The sequence below is a fragment of the Protopterus annectens genome, chromosome 4.part0 (genome assembly GCF_019279795.1).
Source record: "Protopterus annectens isolate FY-2018-M chromosome 4.part0, PAN1.0, whole genome shotgun sequence".
Classification (NCBI taxonomy): Eukaryota; Metazoa; Chordata; order Ceratodontiformes; family Protopteridae; genus Protopterus; species Protopterus annectens.
In genome coordinates, this window is record NC_056733.1 from 661545928 (window position 1) to 661567663 (window position 21736).

The 21736-nt window shown below is 39.7% G+C and overlaps 1 protein-coding gene across 1 annotated transcript in view; it reads left to right on the top strand.

Annotated features, from left to right (window-relative positions):
• Window positions 1-21736, top strand: part of ATXN2 (ataxin 2) — a 2781632-nt gene that overhangs the window by 2019439 nt on the left and 740457 nt on the right. The window contains exon 22 of the mRNA XM_044068622.1: window positions 7473-7622. Within this exon, the coding sequence (XP_043924557.1) occupies window positions 7473-7622 (150 nt within the window). The remainder of the gene's footprint in view (window positions 1-7472; window positions 7623-21736) is intronic.

Below are 21736 nucleotides of genomic sequence, written 5' to 3' on the forward strand. Positions count from 1 at the left end.
AGGGACGTTTTATACACCCTGATCCCAGTCAATTTTAGTTGACTTGACTGGATGATAAGATCTTAATTCCCTTTAGGTACCTCTTTACTGAAGATGTGCTGCAAGCACTAATGGAGGCAAGAAAGCCTGCTACTAGAAAGGCATATATTATCAAATAGAAGAGGTTTTCTCTTTGGTGCCAACAACATAACCAGCAGCCATTCAGGGTTAGCTGTTCTCTGGTTTTACAATATTTGTAAAAGTTACTATTGTATGACTGTTGTTACTCTTACTTCAAGGTTCTTTTTTCTGCCATTTCAGCATGCCTGCCCATGAAGCCTTCTCTTTCAATACATTCTCTTGTTAAAATGTTTTTGAAAGGGGTTTTGCTTAAAATGCCTCTTAGAAAACTGGTGCTCCCTCCTTGGGATCCTAATTTTGTGTTGGAGAAGCTAACACTTATTCCATTTGAACCAGCTAACCTGGCTGACATGAAGTTCTTAACATGGAAAACACTTCTACTGTTTGCTCTGATTTTTCCCAAAACTTGGTATCTGATTTGCAAGCTCTTATGATGAGTCAGCCTTACTTCGTTTTCCACAGGGACAGAGTTTCTTTATGAACTAATAATTTTTTATGGCCTAAAGTGGTATCCGAGTTTACTTTAAGCCCAGACTATCCGTCTCCCAGTTTTCTTTCCTGAACCTAAAAAGAGGGAGAAAGGATACTTCATACCTTGTATTTCCTCAGTAAACTCAAGTACTACCTTGACAGAACTAAATCAGATTTTCTGATCAATTGTTCATTCCTTATGAGGGTAAGAAGAGATGACTTGTTTCAAAGCAGACTGTATCCAAGTGGTTATCTAAGGCTATTACCTTTGTTAGACTTGCCACAACAAAACTATTACACACAAGGTCAAGGCCAACTCTATCAGGGCCTTGGCTTCATCTATGGCTTTTTGGAAAGAGTTTGATTCTAGAAATATTCTAGAAGCAGCAACTTGGCCTTCTGTATATACTTTTACAAAAATTTTAAGCTTGATTCTTTATGTAAGTCTAGATTAGGCTTTGCTAGGAACATTCTGCAGCGGCTTCTGGACTCTTCCCCTCTTGTCCTTACTTGTGTAAAACTACCCTTGTTTAACTCGGTCATCCGGGGAAGTTGTGCTGTCCTCAGGCATCATACTGTTTGTACACTGCTTCGAAAGACCTGAAGATGGTGCCAATGGGCGACCTTCTTATTCCCCCTTGTCCAGATGTTGATCCTGAGACGTCTGTCAGCTAGGGATGATGTAAAGACTCTGGAATTGGGATAGTCACAGTGTTCTGCATGGCAGGAAGACCCAAGAATTAGTACTGCAGCATTGATCTACTCAAACATCTATAGTTATGGTAAATGTGATACAACATTACTTTTCTCCACAAAAATCCTGTAGCAGATCCTTCTACCTTTTCTGTATCCATTGACAAATCTACTAAGCTTGTACCTGCTGCTAATGTGATGTCAACAGATAGGGATATTAGAGCCATGGACCAGTATGGTAAAAGGTTTACAAGTCTTCTACTTTGACCTTCAGGGCTCTAAATTAACAGACTCAAATGAAAAAGTACCTTTTATCTCTTTTAGGGTTGCTAAACAAAGATATGGCTAACCTGAAGGCTCCAGACACTAACACGTGATTTCTATGCTGGTTTAGGCTACACAAGTAGCTAGGCATTCTGTAACGTGTAGTTGTGATTCTGAAGAGGCTTCTAGTGTGGATGTCACTGGTTCTGTTATTCAGAGATTTGCTTGACTTTGACTTCAGTCCCCCCTTAGGATATTAGGGTCAAGCTTATGGATTTCCCCGTCATAGGGACCTTTTATTTGGTCCCTCTGCTACAGATTTTTTTAAGAATTTGCAGGAGAAGGGTGAAGTGATGCAGAACTTCAAAAATATTTTTCTCACTTCATTTCCTAGGTATCAAAGAAGTCAACCTTCTAAGCCCACTTACTTTCTTCGTAGGGACCAGAATTTTTCTCAGAAAAGAGATTTCATGAGAGTCCTAACAGAGGATCAAAGGCAAGAAACCTCTCTTTCCAGACAAATCAACATCCACCTGACTGTCCTCTGCCCCCTCCTTCTCACATTAGGCCAGAAACTACCATGTCCAGTAGACTCGCTCTGCCCCCAACCAGCATGTGATTTTATCACCACAGACAAGTGGGTCTTTTATATTATTCAGAATGGTTACAAATTGTTTTGAAAAGGCCCTCATTGAGGTGAATTCTTACACTTCCCCTCAGTCAGGTTCACCTCTTTCCACCACTATTAAAGGGTGCATTCACCCAGAGCACCAAAGAACCAGTGCCCTCTTGGAGCGAGGAAAGGCTTTTATTGAAGACACTTGCTTTTTCCCCAGAAAGGAGGGCACTTGGAGACCCATACTTATTCTGTCTCATCTCATCAACTTCCTGCACGTACCATCTTTCAAGATGCTTTCTCTGCAAATTCTTCTTCCTTTCATCTTTCCCCAAGCTTTCCTAATTTCTGTCGACTTAAGGATGCTTACCTAATATCCCTGTTTACCACACTTGTATGAAATTTCATAGATTTTCTGCCTTTTCATCATGGTTTCAGTTCTGTCCTTTACCCTTTGGCCTATCTACTGCCCTCAGGATTTTCACAAGTGTCTCTCACCAACAGTTGTTTTCTGTAGGTCCTAGGGAATGCTGATGTTCCTATACCTGGATGATCTTCTTAATCAGATGTCTTCCAACACAGTTTCATGATCTCGCTGCTGGAGATGTTTGAATTCACTGTCAGCCTCAAGAAATCTTTCCTGAATCCTTGTTATGGCCTGGTCTTCTTATTTTGCAGGCTGAATACTTGTCTGATAGCAGCCTTCCTTTCCCAGGAGATGGTTCTGTTCCTTTCCATCTTTTTCTTCCAGTCCCTACTTTCCCTGCATTTCACTTTTGCAAGGGAAATTGTAAGAATTTTGAATTGCAAGGCAGAAAACATTCCAGTGGTGGTGTTCACATGAGAAAGATCCAGTGGTACCTGAAATCTCTTTGGTCTTAACATGGTCACCGACTAGACTTACAAATCACCCTCCTGCCATTCCTGAAGAGAGAATTGCAGTGGTTTTACTTAGTCCAGCCTTTCCCTTCTGTCCAAACTCTCCCAACCAGGATACACGCAAGATTTGGCTTGGGGGCATAGATGGCATCCACAAGAGTTCAGGGCCAATGGTCCTCAATCAGATCTGGGAGTACATCAGTGTCAGAGAGATGAAGACCCTTATTTTAGCTGTTCAGTTATTTTCCAAACTTTGGAATCTGTGACCTCTCAGAATTTTAAGAGACAACACCACAGTCAATGTGGTACATCAGCAAGTTCGGGGGAGAAGCCAAGTCCTACCAACTGTGCAGGTTACGGCATGGGACCAGTCCATAAAGGCTAACATGTCCCTTCATACAATTTTCATTTCTTTGAAGACTGTGTTCTCACATATTCCCTAACCAAGTCCATGGATGCTATACAGAGAAGTTTTCCTAGACAGCAGCTGGGGGGATATCCCTCAAATAGATCTGTTTACCTTCACTCAGAACAGACGGCTTGAGCTGTTTTTCTCAAGGACCCATTGTCCCTGGGTCTGGAGGACAGATGCCATGTCTGTTTACTGGGGGAATGTGTCTCTATGCCTTTCCTCTAAACCTAAATATTCTTTTGAAGATCCTGTTAGACCAGAAATCTTGCTTGTGACTCCTTTTTGGCCCAGGCACCATTGGTTCCCCCTTTTACATTTGGCCAGGGGCCATCACTACATTTTAACCCACAAAATGGACTTGCTGACCAGAAAAGGCTCTCTGCTTCATCCCAATCTGCAGGCTCTTAGCCTAATTCTATGGATGTTTGTCTGTCTTTCGGCTTTTCCCGGTTAGGGGTCGCCACAGCGGAACTCCGGTCTGCTAATGATTGGCAGTAGATTTTTATGGTGCCAAGTTGCCAGCTCGACACCCACCATTCAACGAAGGCACACCCATTCACGCATGTCTTTCAGAACGCCACTTGACCGCTAGGAGGACATGCAGACTCCACACAGAAGGCACTCCCCGCACTCCAGCCGAGAATCAAACGGGAGAATCGAATGGAAGAACCTCTTGCTGTGAGGCAACAATGCTACCGCTGCACCACCACGGATCCTAGCCTAATTCTATGGATAACACACTTAATTTCCTTCAGACACCAGTTTTCTGAGGATGAGCTTCAGATGCTCCAGGTTGTTAAAAAAAACCTGCAACTAGAAAGTCTCTATCCAAATGGAAAAGATTCTGTGTCTCTGTTGTTTTAAGAAGGACGGTCCCCCTTCAAGTGGAGTTCCTACAGTTTTGACCCAGTTATGCGAGCTTCTCAGGATTGGATTACAGTACTCCTCTCTCAAGGCACACTTATCCGCTTTTTCTGTCAGCATGCTTTTGAATCCTCCTTTGCTCTCTAGAGTTGAAATTAAGCAATTTCTTAAAGGCGCCCTTCACTTGAATCCTCGTTGGAATGCTCTTCCATCCATCCTGGGATTTAAACTTTATGTAAAAAAAAAAAAAAACTACCTCACCACCTTTGCTTATTAAGTATAGTAAACTTGTATGTATTTACTGTAGGCTTAGAAGCTGATCACTTACTTTTTAATTGCATGACATGTGACCTAGAATTTTAATGATGGAATTGTTAGGATGTACAGTCTGTAGCAGTTATTTTCTGTAGTCTGAACAGATTTCAACATAGAAATGCAGCACAATAAATCAGCCTGACAATAAATCTCCAAATCAATGTAGCTACGTTCAAGTAAACCAAAACAGAATAACATTCCTTGTAAAGTGTATAATCATTGGCATATAGTATAGTACCATAGAGGTAAATCTAACAGATGTCTACCATGGGATAATAAAAAATGTTACGCACTTTATAAGGAATTTTATTCTGTTAAAATTTGCTTTACATAATAAGCATAGTTCCACTGAAGTAAATAAAGTATAATATACTTATTTCTTAATTAGAAAGCTCACTTTACATAATGAAAGCAATACTGCGGTGGTGGTGCTGCGGTAGCATTGATGCCTCATAGCAAGACGTTGTCCCGTTCGATTCTCAGCTAGAGCGTCTTCTGTGTGAAGGCATACGTGAATGGGGCGTGCCTTCGTTGAAGGTTGTGCGTCAGGGCTGGTAACCTGGTACGTAAAAATCCACTACCAATCATCAGCGGACCGGAGTTCCACTGTGGCGACCCCTAACCGGGAAAAACCGAAAGAAACAAACAAACAAACTTTACATAATGAAAGCATAATTATAGCAAAAAGAAATGGTAACAAAAATCTTTCCAAGTGATCTTTAAGGCTTTGGTACACTGGCTGGATGTCATATTACCTGGGCAAGATAACACAACAATATTAGAATACTGCAACAGTGATCAGCAGGACATCTACTGTTACGGTAACTTAAACAACTGTACTTTCCTTGTATTTTTCTGTTTTAGCTGTTATCCTGTTACTGGGTATTCTTATTGTGCCTCTAAGGAAAAATGTGTATTGTCTGAGTTGTGAGGTAGATGTTAATTTGTGATCATCAGTTGTGAGCTGTGCTGCATTTGTAGCTGATGAGGATCAATATGGGCCAGCTGCTAGTGAAGGGTGTTTATACGCATTAAGCATCTGGATCGCACCCCTATTGTTTTTTTAAATTCAGTGATCTTTGATAACAGCAGTATTGTATATAAAAAAACTTTGATTGGAGTGTTAGTCTCTTTTTGCCTTGATGTCCCCGGGATCTTAGAAGAGTTGCAACTAGAAAAAAATGTATTTGGCAAAATGAACCAACTTTCCATTTCATGTAGATCTAGTGGCATTTACCTCATGGCAGCCATAGTCTAGTAAACCCTCTTTCTCTTTCTACTTTATTTGAGGTATGCCTTTCTTATGCATCTATTAAGGTGAGTTTATCAGCCCTTTCAGACTGCTTGTCATTATAACATCCTTTAGCACCCATAATGTCACTAAAGTAGTTTTTAAAATGGGCTTTACAGTTGTGGTCATCAAGCTGCCTCATTCATAGAACCTGAATTTCGTTTTGGAAAAAAGAAAAAAAAATAGCTCCCGATCCATTTGAAGCTACAACCTTAGCCTCCTTGAAATTAATTTTCTAGAAAATACTGTTCTGACTTCCATTGTCTCAGCCAGGAGGGAGGATCTCAGAATTGCAGGTCCTTATGCACAGAGCATTTTACATGGTCTTCCACCAAGACAGAGTAGCTTTTAGGACCTAGTCCCTCATCTGTGCCTAAAATAGTCTCTGAAATGACAATGAGACAGATCATTCAGCTTCTTGTTTTGTTTCCAAGCCCACAAAACAAGGGGGGAGTAAACATTTGGATGTACATTAATGGCCAAAACTTTACCTAGATTAAAAAAAAAAAAGATTTTAAACAGGATGACCAACTCATTGTATCCATTATGACAGGCAGACAAGGAACATGCATTTTTAAAGACACTCTGTCCTAATGTTTTTAGATTGCACTGCCTTTTGTTGTAACCATAATGGAAAAACTTTACAAGAAAAGATCAGAAAACACTCTACAAGGCAGCTTCTGTCATTGCAGCCTTTTTCAGAAGTGTATTCACATACAGTTTTTATAAAGCAGTAACTTGAACCTGCAATTCTTTAAGTATTACTCTCTGGATATGCTCACCAGAGGAGGGGCAAGTTTTGTACTGTAAAATTGCATGGGTTATGTGCTTCCCCACTCCAAACCTCTAGCTGGGTCTGACTCCAGTTTAGTACATTTCTCATATGTTGTGATTCATACTGCACCAGTGATCCTTAATGATAGTACATTGATTATACTCACTGTAATTGTAGATGTTTGAGTAAAATCACTGCTGTATATTATGGGCCCAGTCCTTCCATTACTCTGGCTGCTTCTGTTTGGGAGAGTTCCCTTTTTCTTCCCTTTTCTCATTAGAAGATGCTTTATCTTCCTGCATCTCAGATTTGTTCTGAGGAAGGGGTGTTTTTTCCAGCTCAATTTGTATGTCTCGGAAGCATGGAAAGAATTGAAGATCGAGCAAACTAGGTATCTCATTTCTTTATATACCATGCCTTCTGTTCATCTCTGCAGCATGAGGAGGTATCCAAAATCTATCCAGATGCCTGGACATCTACCTGTGGTGTAATTACCAAATGTTGTGTTTCATACTGCAACGGTGATATTTGTTGAACATTTGTTTATGGTGTGCATGCTCTCACACATGTACTTTTACATTGAGTGTCTAAATAACCTTTATTCGATTAAATTAGGTTTACCCTATCAGTTTGTTTTATTACCTTGTGTGTTATAACAAATATGCACTTGTTTCGTGAATATACTGTTGTATAGTTGTGGTGATTAAAATGAAAGATTCTGTTACATATATGGTGCTTAAGTAATTGTGTTTACATTCTCTTAAAACTGCAGCCTAAACCTTCTACTACCCCAACTTCGCCTCGTCCTCAGGGGCAACCTAGCCCTTCCTTGGTGGGACACCAGCAACCTACAACAGTATATGGCACACAAGTATGTTTTGCCCAAGTGTATCCTGTCCCTGTGAGCCCAGGTGGAATGCAGGTAAGTCAAGTCTAAATAAAAACTCATCTCAACCTTTTTTCACAAACTGTTTTACAGAAGAGATGAAATTCAGACTAGCTAATTTTAAACAAAAGGAAAAAACATAGCAAATGTGTCTCTTAAAATATATTGTAATCTAAGTGAAACTGACTACTAGTACATAAACCAAAGAAAACACTCCAAACAACAAGAACTACAAGCTTACCCAAGACTTTAGTGATTTTGTCCTTTTAATGACAGACAACTTCAGAAATAAAAAGAATTCCATAAAAACATTATATGCAGAAAAGATCGCATCACATGTTAAAGAGGAGCCAATGTCTGTTTGGCACCTATTCAGTTGCAGTCTAGTGGACTTCATTTTTAAAACACATTTTATGTTTAAACAATCATTCAGCCCAGGAACAAAGTTTGGTCATAGTCTTAACTTAATTCTTTAATCACAAGCATATTGTTTGTAGTCAATTAAGCTGGCTTGTTACACACATAAAAATAGAAAATGTTTTGAAGTTATGTTGAGATGAATGTCTAAAGTTAGCAGTTTTCTTGTCTTTATTCTTAATGGCTTGTGCATGGTCATGGATATGTTGTGCCATCTTCTGCACAGTTTTACCGACATAAAACAAATCACAGGGATCATAAAGTGCAATATAAACTACATGTATACAATTACAGTTTAAATTATTTTTCCCTGCAAGTGGTCTTATCTTAATTGTTGATGGCCAGATAATTACTATTTAGCATGTATTTGCAATATTTACAGAAACTGCAGGGAAATGTTCCTAATATTTTGTTATTGTTGTGGCCATTATCATTTGTCAAATTTTCCTTGACCCCTTCAAAAATAGCCTTTAAATTGGTATTCCTTCTGTAAACATAGCTGGATGTTGTTCCGCTATTTTTAGTTGTTCAGAATAGCTGACATAATTTTTATAGCTGTTTGTGAGAATCTGTTTTATCATGTTACTATCCAGAATGCTGTCCAGACAAAAAGAACTTTTGGAATAAATAAATGTCTTGACCAGTAGTTGATTCATCAGTGTAACCTTCACTCAGGCTGGGTGTATATTTTATTTCCTTTTCTTTTTTAACATGCCCAAATAGTTTGCCTGTCATATCTACATCATATTCTTTATCAGTAAACACCATATTTAGCAGTTATGTCTCTTCCAAAATTAACTTGTCACTTGTTGCGAGTCTTGACATGCATATAGCCTAATTTATGATAATTTAGTTTATTAATACTATATTAAAGTGAACATGTCTGGGGTGACAACTTTTTCCATGTAGCTAGTTTTATTAAAGCTGGGTTTCCTGTATATCCTAGAGTTTATTTCATTCTTACTGTGGTTCATACTTATGGTGACATCCAAAAATGTATACTGCCCCTGAACCAAGCACCAAATGGACTCTGATATAGTATGGCGTTTTTTAAGTTATTTAGTTTATTTCCTTCCCTGTGCCGTAAAAAATCATCAGTATATCTGAAGTACATGAAAATGCTCGACCAATGTCAACCATGGTAAATATAGGTGACTTCCTAGTCATTCAAGAACAAGTTGGCAAATGTGGGAGCAACTAAGCCCCCATTGTTATTCTACATGTTTGTTTATAAACTTTGTTGTTAAATCTGATTAATTGTTTGGTAACACTGTATCTAATAACTTGTATATAACACTGGTTTTGACATTACTTTCAAAATCATTGTATGTGAAAAAGTCTGTAATAGCTTCAGCTCCTCCTTTCTGTGGGATGACTGAATATGAATTTTTGATGTCTAATTAATAAGCCAATAATCATTTTCATAACTCATATATTTAAGTTGTTCCAGAAAGTGACATAATCCTCTGCAAAATCAACTTTTTTTAGTTAATCAAGTAGGCTGTTAAAATTACTAAGGGCGCTGTTTTGGCACTCCTGGTCAGTACTATAGGTCTGAAAGGAGATGCGTGGATTTGTACATCTCAGTAATCCCATAAAATGTAGGTATAACTAGATTTTCAACTACCAAAAAGTTATATAACTCCATAGGAGGTCTGTTAGTATGCAAGAGATCAAAAAATTGCTGTCAACACTGTATGCATTAATATTGTTTAAATCAAACTTCTTGATAAAGGTCATTATGTAATAATTCATTTTTGTACATATTTCTCAGTGTCTATTAATACAAAATTTCCCTTTAGTCTGCTTTCATAATTCCTTGATCAGTGCAATTACTGATTTCCTATGAGGCTTTCCATACCTCATTAGTGATGTTAAAATATTTTTAGTTGGTGTAGTTGAACACTGTAATATTCTGCTCACATGCTTTTTCAAATGTCATTAAAGCTGGGATTAATGGTGAATTTAATTTTTTTTTCCTGTTTGAAACTTTGTTAAATTGAATTTCCTGGTAACCAAGCTTAGTTCTAGTAGAGGTTTGCTCTGCTGGATGATGCAGAATTAAACCATTTATTTCCAAAATTGTACAAAATCTTTTGTTAATGTTAAGGAGCTCAAGTTATAAATATCAGAAACTTTAGACTTGTAGCCTATGTAACCACAGTAATTACTCCTCTCACTGGCAGTGCTTAATTCTTTACTGAGAGTCTTAATGTTAGCATCTCCTGTAACACTATAAAATTTTCTAGTTTCTGACTCACTGATTTATTCTGTAGTATCCATACTGAAAAACTAAAACTACTCAGACTGCTGGTATTCCACTTATCTCATTAGTCATTGCCTTGGACCCCTCTCTTAAAAAAACAAAAAAAAAAAACCGCACATATATATATATATATATATATATATATATATATATATATATATATACACAAACACACACACATACACGTATATATTTTAGTGATCCTTTAAGAACACTTCATTCCAATTGGTTCAGCAGTGTTCCTTTTATCTTCCTGGCCCTTTAAAGGGGTTATACCTCTCATTGCCAAAACTAGTAGTCTGACTGGGTAATATAAATAAGTATGCTGGAGAACATATAATTAATTTGGCAGCTAAGACTAGGAGCAAGCTTTGTTTTTGGGTTGTATGATGCCTTTTAAAGGGTCATACCTCACACTATCAAATCTAGGAATTTGACTGGATGTAACATGCTAGAAATCAAGGAATTAAGATGACAGTTAAGAATAGGAACACATTTTGTTCCTCAATTGAATGATGTTATAAATATGAAATGCATTTTTAAATTTAAATCAGATAGATTGTGATTAAGTAGGTAGCCAGCAGCCATTGGCTCTTGTTTAACACATGATGTGATCTTTTCTGTATATAATTAACACTTTTTAGAGTGTTCTTATTCTTTCTGAGGAAGTTTGATTAAAAGGAAGACCAACACTACAAACCATTCCCCAACCAAACTTCACCTATCTGAGCACAACTTCTCTGTCTTCACTGTCAAGTTATGGCAATCTTTTACCCCAATATGAACAGATATCTGTAGCTACTCTACATTCCGACTAAACTCAAGCATTTTCAACAAATGGAACATAAATGGAAATGCCAAAATACTGGACATATCACATAAACCTAGATTATATACCCCCTGTCTGTGTTAGACCCCTACATATTAGCCTCACTACTGTATTAATTCCTTTTTGTTGTCTAGGATATGTAAATATGTATGCAGTATTAGTATAATCTAATCTGGATAGGTCAGTTGTTACATGTATGTCTTTATACCTCTTCCACATACTATTGTCTTTTTCATTTTATTATTTTTATTTTCCCTAGGTTTTGATCATGTTTGGTTGCAGTTCACTGTTCAGTGGTCTGTCTAGATAAATAAAAATAAACAAATAGAAAATTTGGCACCTTATGTTGTTTTAGTTTTTTAAACACCTTTATTGAATTATCACTTGTGACATAGGCAAATTTACATTTATACAAAAGTAGTCAAACTGTATTAAGTTAACATTAACAAACATTATACTTTGCATATATTGTTATGCATCATATAACCTAAGCAACTTTACATAAATTTTTCAATTCCTGCCCCCTTTTTTAAGCAAGAAATGTCTTTATTAAACCATCACTTACGACACAAGCAGTCGTATATTTATATAAAAGAAAAGGAACCACACTGACACAATCCTAGTTGCAAGCATTTTACCTCACAAACCATACTGAGACACTCCCAGTTGCAAACATTGTACATCACTTATAATCTACCCAATCATTTTCAGTCAAACATTATATAGCTCATTTAAGTCCTGCCTTCTTTTAAACCTCATTCCTCCCCTGTATGTGTTTTTCCCCACATTTCACATTTTTCCTATGTAGTTTGCTCCTACCCTTTTCTAAAGATCTCAATTTCAGTGATTTTATCTTTGTTACTATATTCACTGCTACTAATATAGTTGGTTTAGATTTTGATTTCCATTTTATAGTAATTGCTTTTTTGGCAGCCACCATAATTAGGCACAGCAAGGCCTTACTGTACCTAGGTAATTCTGATTCTGTATCATAGTTCAGAAAAATCATCTCCCTTGTCACACCAGTCTGCCCAGCCAGCATCTCTGACAGTGCATCCCATAGGTAAACCATGCAGTCCACCAACCCACCGCACTCCCAGAAAATATGTTCCTAAGTACCTCTTTCTTCCCTGTCACACCTCCAACAATTGCTGTCTTCCTGAGGAAAAATTCTCTTGAGTCTACTTGGGGTATAAACATTATGCTGTTTTAGGTTTGAGGCAGTTCCTTTTGTCTATTTCTCTTTTCAGGAGCTTTACTAATTGACATCTCAGATAGCAAGGCTCACATAGCCATCTCAATGAATTGAAAGTGCATTTTTAAGATATGCATTTACTATATTTAATTCTAGGGTGGGAGGCCATGCTGACTTCCTTACTTAGGAAAAGCTCCATCACACATATAAGTTATTGAGCAGCAATACCATAAACTTGCCTTACCAAATCCATTTACTTGCATATTACTTTTCATCACAGGCAGCACTTTCAGATATGGACAGCCTTGTAGGAGAATGCTGTTTTCTTATTGCAGTAGATCCCTTTTCTTCTGATCTCCTGATTACTCTGCTTTAGCCCCCATACAAAGTCACGGGCATCAGGACCCCTTTCAGAATTAGCAGATACTGGTTGCAAGTGTCTGCTGCTTTTACCCCTTTCATAACATTACCAGACCCATAAGTATTCACAGCAGGAAGGCAGTTTTCACATCACCTTCCCTATGGTTGCTGCCTTTTTACTCATTCGATGATTCTGTATTTGCATATCAGGAGTTTTCCCCAGCTGCAAAAAGGTTCTCCCATCCCTTTCGCATAAACATGTTAATCATCTGAAAAGCCCATAATTCACTCGCATTTGTGGGGGAGGGGTAATTGTGGCTGCATTCTTTGTTTTTCTTTTGACAGTTGGGACTTCCCGGTTTTTGATTACATTTTTGCTGCCATATACTTTAGGCTGTGTAATTTTGTGTGCAGTTGCTACTTAGACACCTCTCATCGAGACATACTAGTTACATGAGTCTTAAGAGGTAGAGTACCTGGCATTAATTTTCATGCAGACTCCTTTGATAGTTTTTTTGTCAGTTATTCTTGCATTTCCGGAACACTGATTCATTTGCCTTTGATGCTACTGTCTGATGTCATATGAATGACAAGTTACTCAACATAATCAGTGTCTTTTTTGGGAATGAAAATTAGTAGGTGTTTGCTTGCTTCTGCAGTGTGGTATACCTCTGTACTTAGTTTTGGTTTTCACACATTCATGCACTCAAACGCATCCATCTGTATTAATCTGTACGCGTGTGTGTGTGTGTGTGTGTGTGTGTGTGTGTGTATATATGTATATCCCTGTGTGTAAATGTGTATTTTATATATGTGTATACCTATGGTTTCCATTTTCTTGGTCAGATTGTCACTTTCTGAACCAGCAAGCTTGATGCACTACATGTTTTGTTTGTATATTGGTTGACTGGGTCTGCATTGCAATAGGAACGTCAGCAAGCATATATGTACACTGTAGTATACATGTCAGCAAAGGGGTATTGTTCACACTGTGAAAAAAGGCACTAAAATAAAATGTTCTTACATTTCTAGCTTTTTCTAAAGTAATCCTTCTGTCTCTTACAAGAATGCTGCACACTGCTGGCTCCTGCTATTTATACATTCATAGGTGTGTACTTGGCTAAGGATCATTGAGGTGTTTTCAAGCATAGTCATACATCCCAAATCTTTGACAACTTCTCGTAACCCTGATAAGTGTAAGCAGGGGCTTGGTAGATGAACGTTTACAAACAGGAGTCATGGTGGTGAAACATTTACAAGGGTGGATCTGTCCATTTGAAACGTAGGTGCCAAACCAGGTATGAACTTCCTGTTGACAAAGAGATAAAAGCACTTCAGATGCATTCACCTGGACCTGTGATTTGTGTAGGTCTTTACAGTCTATATAAAGCTGCTGGCCCAGGTGTTAAGCTCTTCAGACCTCTTATATTTGTATTACATGACTGCCGTTTGTGGGTGGGAGCTGAGTAGTTGACTCACAGTGACGTAATTTCTTTGGATTCAAGGTGGGGTAGGGCAAGGGGTAATAAATGCATACCGTAGTTATGCAACTACAAGTCTGATTCTATACAGGCAGGGAGCAGAGTTTTGCTGACCATTTTTTCTTATCTGCAGTTGTGTTTTGCAGTTTGCTAAAGATTTGCGATAACCTTACTTACTGGTGTAATTGACTTATTAATCCCCTTATTTTATTTACAATTACTGAACTAGCATTCGTGTTGCTAGTTTGTTGTTTTGCTGAATTTGTCCTGCACCTGTTGAGGGGTTCTTATTTTTCAGACTTAGCTCTATGCTGGCTTCTTTGTGCTCGGGTTTGGTACCTGCCTGTTGCTGACAGTGCTTATGCTGCTGATATAGTTCTATGCCCCAATGGCATTCTTCCAAGATGAAGTCACCATTCAGCTGGAAGACCATCTATTGTTTTCTTTTTTTTTTGCACAGTGAACAAAGAGAAGGAAAATTGACCTGCAACAGCATTTCCTCCTAAATGTTCCTGCTGTCAGTCTCATACAACCTTGAAAAGAACAGAAGCAAACAGACAGGCTAGGTACTTTCTGGACAGGACTGCTCATGACCCAAATCATCCACCCCTTTTTTCAAGGGCAGTGAGTAGTAATGATATTGATGGCTGTGTTAGTGTGTATGCAGTATGTGATGTATGTTACTGTAAGTGCATGTGTAACACTCCAATGAGTTGACTTTCTCTTCTTTTTATTATTTAAACTTCAAATAGTGTCACATGCTGTACACTCTGAAACCTTTAAATTCTTTCAGTATGGAGAGGGTTATACTCGAGCACTAATTTCCTTTCTATTGTATTCTGTCTTGTAAGTTACACAGGTGTGCTAAAACTTGTTATTCTAATGCCCTGCATTGCTAAGCTGTGCTTTAGGCTTCTGTTGTGGCTGGAAGGGGTCTTGTATTGGCTTAGTTGCCTGTATAGTGTGTGTGTGTGTGTGTGTGTGTGTGTGTGTGTGTGTGTGTGTGTGGTTATCTAGGGTACAGCACTGACCTTTTTCCAATTCATTCCAATATTGCACAGTGGGCAAATGGAGGTTGAGGGACTCAAACTTGGAACTACAAAAAGTAACTCATTTAACAGCTGAACATCTCATAGCCTTGACCCTCTGCATTGCCAGAAAAGTGAAAACATAATTAAAAATAAACAAGCAAACATAAATAAATTCACACACAATTAAAAATAAAAAAGCAAACATAAATTCACACATTTCCTTTATTTGGTTTCCTCATTCCTGCACTGCTTCCTATCACCCTTATGTCCTTCCCATATCTTCCTTCTTTCTCAGTCCTATTTTTGTAGCATTTAGTAATGAATATTAGTATTTAGTTAATTATTTAATAAATTCTATAATGTGACCATATTTCATGTGAACAGCAGGAGATGAACTGCATTTTAATGTTCTGAGATGCATATACTTTGTCATGAATGAACTGCAGGTAGTGAACTGTTAACTGTTTTACTTTCTCAGTCCTTCTTGATCTGATAAAGGCTTTTATTACTCAGATTGAACTATATCCTTTGTAGTTTGTTTCCATGCTCACTGTCATTGTTCCTGCAACCATCTTGTGTTAGTGAAGATATTAAATAAACTTGATGAAGAAACAATGTTGTCTTTTCCTTTGTATATTTTGCCTGATATTTTAACTGCTGCCAACTAAGAAGGTATTGAAGTATTTTAAAACCAGTATTCTAACACTGTGTACAATCCTGTACTACACTTTCGAAGTCCAGGCACCTTGTGTTGTTACGTTTCTCTTTTACAAATGTACACGGAACAGTTATTGAAGTATAGTTATTTACCCTAGGGTCAGATTAGTTTTAAAGAAGTATCTAAATACAGGATGTTCTTTGTGTTTCACTGTTGCAGTCATCACACTTGGGTTATCTGCGTGCAGGTAGCCCTCAGTCAGCCCGAATACCAGAGTCTTTGGATTTCTGCGTCGGATGCTGTCGCTTCTTCCATGATGTCAGGTCGTCAGGGGTATGAAACAGGCAGCCGATGCCATTACACCCGTCTTTCTTGACGAGAAGGAGCCCACAGCAGAAGCAGTTAGCAAGTGCTGGTCGGCCGCTACCTGAAATTTTCGTTTTTTGAGTTTCAAACCTGAAGTCTTCTAAAGTTAAGTACCCCGTTGGGGATTTTTTTCTTGCTCTAAGCGATGTCAGAAAAAGTTAACAGTTGTCTTGCCTGTGGAAAGCAAATACCTCACAGAGATTTTCATTTTTACTGCGTCACCTGTTTAGGCCCAGACCACGACGTCCCTCACTGTCAGTTTTGCGCCTTGTTTAATGCCCGAACCATTCATCATCGGGCTATTTTTGTCGGTAAATTCTTTCGCTCTCGTTCTCCGTATTCCAAAATGGCTTCAGTAAGCCATCCAACTGCCGATCTTCCGAAAAAGTGCAAAGATAAAGACAGAGACAGACTGCATAGGTCAAAAATTGCCGAAGACGTTTCCGTTAAGCTAGTTGCCAGTCCACCGATACTCATTGAGGCGCCTTTCCAGCCCCTGATGCCCACTTCTACAGATTCGCAGGCCTCTGCTGAGACCCATTCGGAGTCCGGAATGCCGTGAGATGCTTATTCAACTGTGGAACCTGCAGATGTCTCTACCTTGGATGGGTCCGGAGCCGCTGTGCAGGGTGTATTCCAACCTACCAATACTCGCATTAAACCAACAACTTCTTTTTTAGCTAAAACTACTGAGTTTCTCAAGCCCAGAGTACACACTATACCTAGAAAATAGACGACCAAAGCGCATGCTCAAGCTCCCATGCCTCAAAAACAAATGCTTAGAATGGCTGAAGACCTTATCACCCTAATTAGGGGAAGCCAGCCTTCCCCTGCTAAGAGACCAAGAATTGAGTTTCTTTCTGAATCTACAGACCAGGAGTCTGATGACTCTGACCCTTCTGATTACCAGGACATACCCTTTTCTACCTTTGAGGATTCAAATGTAGAGGAATCCATTCCCTCTGCCTCCCCTCCAGAGGATTTCTCTTTTGGTGAAACCTTGCATACTTTAAGCTAGCATTTCCGCTGGGAATGCCAGGATTATCCTCAGTCCAAACAGAGACTTAGAGAATTTTTAGAGTTTCCTCAGCACAGGCCCCTAGCTAATACCCCCTGTCCTGGATGTTGTAGATGATGTCTTTATGGAATCCAGTCTTACTCCAGACACTTTACCACCGGCCCTTAGAAAACCTGACATGTACTACAGAGTACCTGATTCTCACAAATTTCTCTAAGAATCCTACTGCAGATCCAGAGACCATTTCCCAGGGGCCTAAAGTATTAAGGCTACTACAGCCAAAAACTCTACTCCTTCAGACAGGAACTCCAGAGCTTTAGACAGATTGGGTAAGAAGGTATATACCTCTGCAACTCTTGCCATTGAAATGCCAGTTTCATATGTTATAGTACCAGCAACATATTATGGAACAAAATAAAAATTGTGTTACTTCCAGATTTTGCAGAAAATAAAGATTTACAAAAGTTAATGCATTCTGCAAACCAAGTTAGTAAGCATACTTTGCAGTGTGGCTTTGATGCCCTAGACGCATCTTGCAGGGCTGCAGTCACTGGATCTGTACTGAGAAAGGCATGCTTGGCTGAAGGAACAAACCTTGCCAGATCATGTCAAATCAAAATTAGTATACGCTGCTTTAAATCAGGACAGTTTGTTTGGCACCAAAGCAGAAGAGGTTCTTAAAAAGATGAAAGAAAAGCTAAACCTATGCAAACTGTAAGAATTCTTACAAGTACAGCCACCTAGATTCAGTAGGCATTTGCCTACAAAAAAATGGTCCTTTCAGGCCCCTTCCAGGCCTTCACAATCCAAACCCAGGGGAACCAGACCACCAAGACTACAGTCTCAGGGTATGCAGAGATCTAAACAGTGGAGTGCTCCCACCACAAAAACAGGGAGGGGCAAGCTACCGCCTTATGGTAAAAGTTCACAGTGACTTGTCAATTATCCTTCCCAGCTCTGCCCATCTACTTGCGCCCGTAGGAGGAAAACTTGCCCTTCATGCCAAAAACTGGATGTCCATTACTCAGGACCGATGGTTTCTAAACATTATATCCCAGGGGTACAGATTCTACTTCCATTCCCTGCCAACCCCAAGCGGGTTTCCAGACCTTCCTCCAAACCAGTGGGCAGAGGCTCAAAAGCAAGTACATTCCCTGCTCAATGTCCGGGCCATCCACCCTGTTCCAGTACAACAAAGGGGACAGTGTTTCTACTCCAGACTTTTCCTGGTGCCCAGAAAAGAGGGCTCTTGGCGCCCAATCCTGGATCTATCAATTCTCAGCACCTTTCTGGTGGTCCCAAAATTCAAAATGCTAACCCTGCAACAACTTCTCCCTATGCTAGCCAGGGATGCCTGGCTAGTCACCCTAGACTTAAAAGAAGCCTATCTGCACATCCCCATAAGGGAGTCTTGCAGGAGATATCTCTGCTTCAGGGTAGACTCTATGCACAATCAGTTCTCTTGCACTTCCCTTTGGCTTATCTACTGCGCCCAGAGTATTCACAATGTGCCTGGCCCCAGCCATTGCATACTGCAAGCAGAGAAAATATCCAAATTTTCCCATAGTTGGACGATTGCCTGATTCAGGCGGACAGTCCAGAATTACTACTTCAATACCTGACATTTGTAAAAAAAAAAACTATCTTCATTGGGGTACACCATCAACGAAAAGAAATCACAACTGATGCCCAGTCATTAAAATGTGTTCCTGGGAGCAAGCTTGAATACAACTTCCCAGATGGCCTTTTTCACTCCAGAAAAACACATCTATTTTAACAACTACTTCAAACACATGGCCACCAAAACACAGCTATCTGCAAGGAAAATACTGCAAGCCCTAGGGAAAGTGGACCCCAGGACAAATTCTCCTGCACATCAATCAAAAAGAGATGTTAGCTGTACAGTATGCTCTCCTTCCAGGACAGCTGCTGATAAAAACAGACAACGCCACAGTTATGTGGTACATAAACAAACAAGGGGAACCCATTCTTACCCACTCTGCAGGTTAGCCATGGCCCTGTGGAACACAGACTTGAGCAACCAAGTGCATCTGCAAGCTCACTTCCTGTCAGGCAAACAGAATTCATTGGCAGACGACTTAAGCAGAAATCTCCTGGACCCAGACAAGTGGAAATTGGACCCCAGCACCTTCAACCTTCTAATCCAGAGGTGGGGAACACTGGAGGTGGACCTCTTTGCCTCCCCCGAGAACCACCAATTGAGCAAATTTTGCACCAGGAACCCTCACAACAGGGCCTGGAAGGTGGATGGCAAATGGATGGCTTCCATTTCCTTCCAATGGGAAAACCTCTCAATTTGTGCCTTTCCCCCTCTGCCCCTCCTCTCAAAGGTACTACTCAAGATCAGACAGGACAGCCCAAGGGCAATTCTTATTGCCCCAGATTGGCCTCGCCAACAATGGTACCCACTCTTACGCAGTCTGACAATAGTGCCACCCTGGCACCTTCATCAGACTCCTTCCCTGCTGTCTCAGCAGGAGGGACAGATTTGGCTTCCACAGCTGCAAACCCTAAACCTTGCAGCCTGGCTTATCCCCTGAATACTCCACCAGCAACCCTCCACAACAGGTGCTGAACACCATTCTTGAGGCGAGAAGGCCTAGTACTAGAAAATCCTACACTGAAAAGTTGGAGTCGGTCTCAAGGAAAAGGACACAGCTCTGCCCTCCTTACCTCAAATCCTTGATTACCTAGCAGAGCTACTCCACAGAGGCCTATCCTTCTCCTCCATTAAGATTCATGCCTCTGCCATCTCAGCTCATTATAATACTGAGCCACCTCTGTTCTCTCAGCCTCTCATCAAATAGTTTCTGAGAGAGGCTAGCAACTTAAGGCTCCCAAAGAGAGCACCCATCCCTGCCTGGAACCTTAACTTTGTACTGTAAAAGCTCACGCTCCCGGCTTTTGAACCTGCAGCTTCAGCAGAGTTAAAATTCCTTTCTTGGAAAACAGCCTTGCTTTTAGCCATAACCTCAGCTAGAAGAGTGTCTAAGTTACAGGCACTAATGGCTGTGGAACCCTTCATTATTTTCCATGCTGACAGAGTTTCCGTCAGGATTAACCCATCCTTTATGCCTAAGGTGGTCTCCAGTGTGGCTCTAAACGAAGCCATCCATTTGCCAACCTTCTTTCCTAATCCTCAAAATAAAGGGGAGAGGATCCTGCACTCCTTAGACATGCACAGACAGCTCAGGTTCTACCTTGACAGGACTAAACCTTTCAGAAAATCTGACCAACTGCTAGTCAGCTTTGCTACAGGGGCAGAGGGCAAGGCCATTTTAAAGCAAACCATTTCCAAATGGGTAGCACACTGCATCCATTTCTGCTACAAGCACCATGGAAAACCTACCCCACAGGGGATCAGAACACATCCCACTAGGGCTACTTCCACCTCTACAGCATTTCTCAGGGGAGTCCCTACCAGGGACAATCTGGAAGCTGCAACCTGGAGTTCTGTATACACCTTCACCAAGCATTGCCACTTACCTATTTTTTCTAAATCCAGAGCTGGATTTGCTACAGCAGTCTTACAAGGCCTGCTAGCCAGCCCTAACTCCTCTTGAATGCCACCACCCTTCCTCAGCTTTGGGAATCAACCCAAGTGTGATGACTGCAACAGTGAAACATGAAAGAACATAGTACAGTTGTGTACACTTATCATAAATGTAGATGTTTTGAGTGTATTCACTGTTGCAGTCCTGGTTTTCCTCCCTCCAGCCCCCTATTTTTCTCTATCCATTATACCTATCCTCTCTATGGCCATTTTTTATTGCAGGTGTATTTACTTTTTACTGGTAGTGTTCCACACCATATACTAGCTTCCTATTTGGTGGGCTCCTGACATCTGGGGCAAGAAAAACTGATGTAATGGCGTCTGCTGCCTGTTTTATACCCCTGATGACCTGACGTCATGGAAGAAGCAACAGCATCCGAGACAGAAATCCCAAGACTCTGTTATTCCGGCCAGCTGAGGGCCACCTGCAGGCAAATAACCCAAGTGTGATGACTGCAACAGTGAATACACTCGAACATCTACATTTATGGTAAGTGTACACAACTGTACTTTTCTTTTTTAAACAAGAAACATCTTTGTTAAATCATCACTTATGACTTAGACAATCGTACATTTATATAAATGAAAACAAACCTTATTGACATAATTTTAGTTGCAAACATTATACATCACTTATAATCTATCCAGTCATTGTCAGTCAGACATTACATAGCTCATTCAAATTCTGCCTTTTTTAAACCTTGTTCCTTCTCTGCATGTATTCTTTCCACAATTCCTATTTTTGTATGTAATTTGCTTCTACCTTTTTCTAAAGATCCAAGGTCCAGTTGTAACTCATTTGCTATGTTCACTACTTCTAGTAAAGTTGATTTAGATTTTGATTTCTCTTTTCTAGTAATTGCTTTTTTGTCAGCCACCATAATTAGACTCAGTAAGGCCTTACTATGTCTAGACAATTCCAATTCTGTATCATAGCTCAAAAAAATCATTTTCT